The sequence below is a fragment of the Triticum dicoccoides genome, chromosome 5B (assembly GCF_002162155.2).
Source record: "Triticum dicoccoides isolate Atlit2015 ecotype Zavitan chromosome 5B, WEW_v2.0, whole genome shotgun sequence".
NCBI classification, from domain to species: Eukaryota; Viridiplantae; Streptophyta; class Magnoliopsida; order Poales; family Poaceae; genus Triticum; species Triticum dicoccoides.
Window position 1 is genome coordinate 19,153,087 of NC_041389.1, and position 7,966 is coordinate 19,161,052.

The window sequence follows — 7,966 nt, forward strand, 5'->3', positions numbered from 1 at the left end:
GTTGTATTTTTGTTATTCAGTTAATAGAAAGGGATTATGCCCGATTGCAAAAAAAAAAGTGCTATCGATTAAAAACTATGTCGTTTTGGAGAGCAATCCGGTGACACTGGATGACGAAGGCTCTTTGATTTTGTCGGGCGTCCCCCGAAAGATGAGCATAGAGTAACTCGGAGGCATCTTGGAGATTTCGGTGCTTCGTATGTCACATCTATTTTTCACACCGCATCGAATGGACCGCTCCCACATACACACACATACGGCGAAAACGAAAAATGGCGACCGCGACAGGGAAGAAAATGCACGGGCACGGGGACAAGAGGCAGGTCACCACCATAGCACGGCAGAATCGAGACGACAGCGAAGGGAACCAGGACGCACATCACCTCATTCTTCTTTTCTTCTTGTCCCATGTTTGCATTGCAAACACATCCTGAGGTGGGAAGAAGGCGTGCGTGTTATCACCATATCGCCGGGATGTGGCCACGGCCGGAGGAGGTTGCTGACATGGCCCGCCGGCCGCTGCTAGGAAGGAGAGGACCCAGTCCATAAAGCGTCCAAAAGGGCTGGATACAGATAGGACCACAGGCCGGATGTGGCTCCCCTTCCTTCTTCAGAGGTCACCACAAGATGAAAATGCTGATGCCGCTTGGCCAACACTTGCTCATCAGATCATCATCACCAGTTCAAGAATTCGATGAACCCCATTTACCGACGACTGTTTCCGGGTCGGGATTACCTCCGAAGCTTTACCGCACCACTGACTCCCATATAGAGCATGTATTAGCAACATCAGAGAAAGCTCTGGGTTCAGTCTTGGACTCCTAGCCATGCAAGTATGCCTGAAGATTGTTAATCTGTAACAGAAAGAAAAAGGATTTTCAGAGGTGAACTCTGAGTCTTGAGTGATGATGGTCCAGCTCTCTAGAAAGAGTGGTTTGTTCTCCATTAAACTGGAGCAATTTTGATTCTCCACTGTGTGGTGTGGTAGCAACAAGTGTTTCAGTACAGCGGGACCCGCCATCCGTCCCTTGACCTAAATATCGTAACATATAGCTGAATATATACAACAGCCAACAAAAAACTTTGTAGGTGACAGGACAAAAGAAAGAAAAAGAAGAAGAAAAACATCTGATCTACGGGATCGCTTTGCTTTGCTTCGCTCATGGCGAAAGAGCCGCCCTCGCGTACGCAGCCGGCAACGACAGGAACTTCTTCGCCTTGCCCACGTACGCACGCTTGGTGAAGTTATTGTAGTCGTTCGCCTCGATGGCGTCAAGGATCTGCCTGTACAGCCACAGCGAAGCCAGGACCTGCGAGGAAATACATATTTTTCAATGATAATTCTTACGTATTTTGTTTTGCAGGATCCCAAAGTGCAGGATTGTTACCGGCCATCTGCTCGCGGAGTCCAGATGCATGACGCCCTTCTCGGCCTCATCGAAGAAGAGCCTGGCACGCTGGATTTGGCCCTTCATGAACCTCCTCCATTTATCCGTCACTTTCCCTCTGAATATGTCCTCCTCTGTCAGGCCCGCCTGTGCCAGCTCGTCCAGTGGAAGGTATATTCTCCCCCTCCTCGAGCTGCAATTTTCATCCATAAAGACAAAAACATTAGATTACAAACTTACAAACAAATAACAACAAAATATTCTGAACAGTGACAGGTTGGTTAGCCTGATAGATACAAGAGTAAAATACAGTAATCCTAGTTGCAGCTTAAAAAATGATGCCTTGCTTGGTACTCCCTCTGTAAACAAATATAAGAGTGTTTAGATCACTAAAGTAGTGATCTAAATGCTCTTATATTTCTTTATAGAGGGAGTATGTTTTACACAAGATTTCAGAGGACGGAGTGTTTAATGTATTATTAGTTTACACATCCAAAACTTACTGAGACAGGAATACACGTGGCTTGTAATAATGGAGTAAAAATTGGTGCTTACTCTTCTCCTACATCTCGGAGGATGTTTGTGAGCTGGTTGGCAATGCCAAGGGCCAGTGCGGCATTGTACACGCTCTCTGCTGAGGCCTTTGAGTCCGGAGCAATCCCCATCACCGGTACCGTCATGAGACCGACAGTGCCAGCGACGTAGTAGCAGTAGAGGTAAAGCTCGTCAAAGGTCCTATACCTCGATTTCCAAAGGTCGAGCCTCATCCCTTCAATCATGTCTCTGAATGGCTGTAAAGAAAAGAGGGCATGATGTTACAGAAACAACGGACAAAAATGAACCTTGCTAAGTTACTATACAGTAACTTCTATCCGGCGGCGTTTCATACATCATTTCACAGTAACTTGTCTCTTCAGCTTATCTTACCTGGATATCAATTGGAAACTTTGACGCCGTGTCTGAGAGGGCTGCGTCATACATATCATACGGGCGGCCTTCGAAGAGATCCTCCAATCTCTTCTCCCACCGATCGAGCGCCTTGGGCGTGATGTAAGACGAGTTAGGGCCATCCACTAGCTCATCAGTTCTCCTGCACCATACTGCAAAACCGGAAAAGTGGAAAGTGTTAGTTACGAGTCGGTAAGGCCAGAAGCAAAAGTTTTAATATTCAGCTTCATGAACTGTGGTAAAAATAAAACTAAAACTGCAGTTCAGACGTACCATAAATTGCCCAAACAGCTTTGCGCCTTTCAGGAGTCATAAGCTGTGTGCCTGCCACAAGAACAAACATCTGTGATGAGAAACTAAAGACCATAAAAGTCGACTTTTCAGATCATCATACCAATAAAGGATGATTCTCACAAGATAAGAGATCCAAATGGGAACAGAGACACAAATTAAATAAAGCTAAGATAGAAGCCAATCGTCTTAAATCGAAGCCCATGCATCTCCACATCACCTCAACCCCACCACCAACCAGTCTAGCTAGCTCCCCTAACCTCCGTCCATCCAAGAAAGCTATAACTAATTAATATCGGCAACAATTCTCCGTGGTGGAGGACGAGACACCGCTGCCTTTACTGATTGCTTCCCTGAGATCGGCCAAGATATGCATGGCACGTAGCACCCACGTGCACCATCTTCACCTACCAAAGTCGGCAGATCCGATCGCCTTTTATATCCGTGTACGCACTAACTACACTTGTTGGTTAGACTCTAGATAAGCTTCGTTCAGGGTAGTAGTCATCCTCTCGTGAGGATTCTGGAGCGGAAGAGCTGCTGCTCAGGTAGTGGGAGCACAGTATTTTCTATGCGATGATGGGATATCATCACGAACGATCTTTTATTCGTTGAATTGATCCTACGGTTAAATTACTCCTTGCAATTTTGGACTGAATGCGGTGAGACGGATGGTTCAGCTACTGGTGTCATCAAAAGTTGCATAGTAGTGAGTGACTGACGGACGGACGGACGGGGCGTGGGTGAGGGGGCTCACCGAGGTAGAAGGTCTTGGCGTACTCGGCGCAGACCTCGCCGCAGCGGTCGTAGGCGTCGCCGAGGAGGCCCCAGCCGAGCTCGGCGTCGCCCTCCTGCTCCACCTGCTCGTCCCGCCACCGGCGCCTGCCGGCCTCCGCCTCCCGCGCCGCCCGGCGCCCCTGCAGGTCCTCCACCAGCGCGGCCTGCCGCAGCACCACCTCGTACACCGCCTCCTCCGTCGCCGTCCGCGCCGCCACCAGGCTCGCCCTCGGCGCCGCGCCGCCCCGCCTCCACGCCGCGGCCGGGAGCAGGCCGCCCCGCTGGTCGGCGGGCAGGAGGAAGGCGCGCGCGTGCGGCCTGCAGGAGGTGTACACGGCGGAGGATCCCGCCATCGGTTTGCGCTCGCCCGCGCCCGGCGGTGGTGGCGATGCGCGTTCGGGTGGATGGATGGATTGATTTTGGTGGGACGAGAGGCGAGCTGCTGCCCTGTGTACTCGTCGTGTTGGGTCGGGTGGTGGAGCAAAAGGGTGTGGGGCTGGGCTTTTAAATGGGGCTCGAGCTTTTCCGTTGACGTGGCCCCACGAAGCCCAAGCAACACTGGAAAATTCAAAATGTGATGGCCACCCTCCTCCTCTGGGCTACCATTTTACTCTGGAAAATTCAAAATGTGATGGCCATTTTGATGTGGATGGTAAAGAATTCGTCAATCTCGACCGACAAGTATTTTTCGACAAAGCTCCCTCAATCTTGCAGCTTCGTGGCCGTCGATGTTCTATGATGTGTGCATTTCTTCTTCTTTTTTTACCTTTACCGGCGCTTGTCGAATCGACAGCTCCCGTTTAGATAGCCCCTCGGTTACTTCGTACAGATTTGTCTTCGAATAACGCGATTTACCTAGCTAGCCTCCTACATCTTGAAAGAAGTTTGTTCGTGGTCAGGCCGGCTGCGCCGCTTTGATATGTTCCATGATGGCTTCTTTGGTTTCTGTCCGGTTATCAGTTACTCCATCTAGATCTAAGACGTTTTTACGGTTCAAATTAAAATGTAAATGTCTTATATTTAGAAGATACAATACAATGGAAGTGATATTTAATTGTGCGATTCTCCTCTTCTCTCTTATAAATATATATGGAAATTCTTTCGACTCCAATTTTTTTGGAAAAAAAAACTTTACCTAGTTGGGCCCTATCCTTTCTACATGGTCATCGTGGACCACAAGGCGCGGACGTACGGTATATTCATCAAACTTCCGGCTCCACCGGACTACGATCATGTATGGTTCTAAACAGTGGTTTTATTGACATTTGGCATGGTGACAGAATGTTTCTCAAAGCTAAGATGAATGAACAAGTGGAGCGTTTCTAAATTCGTGGTGATGGGCTATCGGTAAAAAAAGATCTTCACATGCATCCACATTTGTTTTCTCCTCGGGACACAAGTAACACGCGTGCCCCCGGGCAAGAACATGTACCATGTCCTCTACTGTAGTTTTTTTTTGCGAGAGTCCTCTACTGTAATTAAGTTACTATACTACTCCATTGTTTTAAATTAGTACCCACTACACTCATGTAGAGCAATTACGCGTCTACTCTTCAGAAACTGGTTATAATGGATGACTGGGTGGCCTTCGACGACACACCCTACTCCTGTTCAAAAAAAAAATAGTTAAGTTTTATCGGACCAAGGATTGAATGTTTTTCTAGAAGAGCAAAGATTATATAGGCGCATCAAAAACTAGAAACTGATATTGCTGAATTTATCAGTAAGTATGATCTTATGCGTGCATCACAATGATGCGTAGGCTGCGATTGTAACGTCTTTTCAGAAACAAAAAAAAACACTAAGTATGCTATTACATTGTACTACAATTCTTTTTTTAAGCGTTAGTGCTTCTGTGGTGGCGCCGGGCCAACCTCCGTGGCTCATGCCGGGCTAGGAGTGAAAGATGTGGACTTTCGCTCTTCTTACCGTGGTTGGTATTCTGTGGTGTGGGCGGTGGGTGAGGTCTTGGACTTGGATGCCGGAGCGGCGGCTCCGGAGCGGCGGGTGCCATGTCGGCGGTGGTGGCTCCCTTCTTGGTCGTGCGGGCGATGAGAGGGGTAGCAGTTGGTGGTTCGGGCGCGTCCTCTGCTGGACGATGCCCAGATCTGGATCTGGGGTCTGGGCGCACCACTTCTGCCCTATGGCTTCGGTGACTTAGGGTGGGGTGCCGAGTGAAAGCTCCGCGCTTTTGCGCCGGCGACGACGACGCTTGCGGGCGCTGTTCTCTTCTTGAAGACGTCGTCGTGGATCTCCTCGCCGCGTCAGAGTTTCGGGTGAAGACCCTTGCCCAATGGGGCGGCAGCGATGATGTTCTGCGTCGTTCTCTCTCTTGGGGGCGTTGTCTAGGAGCTTAGGTGTCCTAGGGTGTTGCGTGGTTGTGCTCCATTCTCTCTGTTTTCTCCTTGGTTAGCGTAGTTGCTTGTCTGCTTCACGATTTGGATAGCCTAGGATCTGCTTTGTAAGAGGGTCATCTCATCATCATGTATCATTCGACCGTGTACCTTGTTCGGTTTGTGCCTTTATTTATAAAGGGGCCCGAAAGCCTGTTTCGAGTGCTTATTTGTTGAGGATAGACATTTAATCAAGCACTGATGCTTGAGAGAAAATCGATTTATCTTACCAAAAATCTTCTCCAAACATTTTGTAGTCTAGAATGCCTAATAGGAGCCTAATAATACGACTCCATCGAGTTAATCATTTGGCCTGCCGTGGCACGTCGTGCATGTGGCGTGGAGGTAGGGCGAATATGCCCCCCCGGCCATGTACGCATGTACGCATGATGCATCGCTCGTGGCGGTCTTAACCTCTTGATCCATCGGTCAATCTGTCACTTGTAATATATTATCACTGCCTACACGCACTTAATTAACCTGTCACCGTTACATATCAACATGTGTATGAGCATTGCTACACGTACGACAGAACATGTACAATTTTTGTACGAAGTACTACGGCCACCGTTGATCAATGTTGGCTCAAGGTAGGTTCACGGTGGATAGCACTATGGTAGCAAATCGGACCAACTTTCATCGTACGTGAGGCACTTTCGCATGTGTATATTGTGTGTGACAAATACTAAGATCCAGGAGGCCACGTTCCGACACGCCGCGGAATCCTGAGCTCCCAAGATTCCCTCTCTATAGCTAGGAATCAGAGAAGAAGAAAAAGATCCTCTCTATAGCTGACAATCTTTACTTATATATTCTATCTATCTCCGAAAATGGCTTTTGGAGGCCGAGCTCCATGAAGGCCTCCATTTGCAATTTTCAAAATTCATCAAAATTTATATTTATATGTTTGTACTGGATTCTTACAAGGTGTTTCATTCTGAATATTTACACACATACACATCATATCCTTGTATAGTTGCATAATATTTTTCAGTTTTTTGTAACTGAAAATTTGAATTTTCTTCTTTTTTTAAATATTCCGGCCTCCATGGAGGCAGACCTCCAAAACGCCGCACTCATGCATCTACCTCATATAGAGTAGTTAAAAAACATATTATATGATGCATTGTACTCGGATTCCATTGTCCTAAAATTATGGGTGGTTGAAATTAAACTAGAAAACGTGTAAATGGGAGAAGCCATCTAGTGCAATGGGAGAAATGCCTTATCTTTCATACTAAGAGATAATATCTTATAGTTAAAATAAGGCAAGTCTTGTTTTTTGTGAAAAAATAAGGCAACTCTGCTTTTTTGTTTCTCTTTTGCTATTTCAATTAAGCGTGTTGGTAATAAGGTGAGGGGTGGGACGACATGTTGGCTTGTTTCTTTTTCTCGTGCTACAAAGAGTTGTCGCACGCACACCCCTCCTTCATGGTGGTGTACTCTGTTGTCACAAGCAATATGGTACTAGAGGCTTTCACACGTGCTTTGAAATTAATGAATAGGTGGATTTGGTGAAAGATGTGTTGGGTAACGTAGTATTTCAAAAAAAATTCTACGCAGACGCAAGATCATGGTGATGCATAGCAACGAGAGGGGAGAGTGTCATCCATGTACCCTCGTAGACCGTAAGAGGAAGCGTTATGACAACGCGTTAGATGTAGTCGTACGTCTTCACGATCCGACCGATCCAAGTACTGAATGTACGGCACCTCCGCGATCTACGCACGTTCAGCTCAGTGACGTCCCACGAACTCACGATCCAGCAGAGCTTCGAGGGAGAGTTTCGTCAGCACGACGGCGTGATGACGGTGATGATGAAGCTACCGGCGCAGGGCTTCACCTAAGCACTACGACGATATGACCGAGGTGGATTATGGTGGAGGGGGCACCGCATACGGCTAAGAGATCAATGATCAACTTGTGTGTCTTGGGGCGCCCCCTTGCCCCCGTATATAAAGGAGCTAGGGGGAGGCGGCTGGCCAAGAAGGAGGGCGTGCCAAGGGGGGAGTCCTACTCCCACCGGGAGTAGGACTCATCCCTTCCTAGTAGGAGTAAGAGAAGGGGGAAGGAGGAGAGAGGGGGGAAGGAAAGGCCTCCCCTCCTTGTCCAATTTAGACTAGAACGGGAGGGGGCGTGCGGCCCTACCTTGGCCGCCCCTCCTCTTCT

At 48.0% G+C, this 7,966-nt stretch overlaps 1 protein-coding gene across 1 annotated transcript; it reads right to left on the bottom strand.

Annotated features, from left to right (window-relative positions):
* Nucleotides 1–900: 900 nt before the first annotated feature.
* LOC119307102 (phytoene synthase 2, chloroplastic-like) lies at nt 901–3,871 on the bottom strand. Its single transcript, XM_037583197.1, has 6 exons — nt 3,385–3,871; nt 2,610–2,660; nt 2,316–2,488; nt 1,944–2,179; nt 1,389–1,581; nt 901–1,310 (listed from the first exon to the last, which is right to left on the bottom strand). Exons 1-6 carry the CDS (start codon nt 3,755–3,757, stop codon nt 1,161–1,163), a joined length of 1,176 nt encoding a protein of 391 aa, XP_037439094.1. The 5' UTR covers nt 3,758–3,871; the 3' UTR covers nt 901–1,160.
* Nucleotides 3,872–7,966: the final 4,095 nt, after the last annotated feature.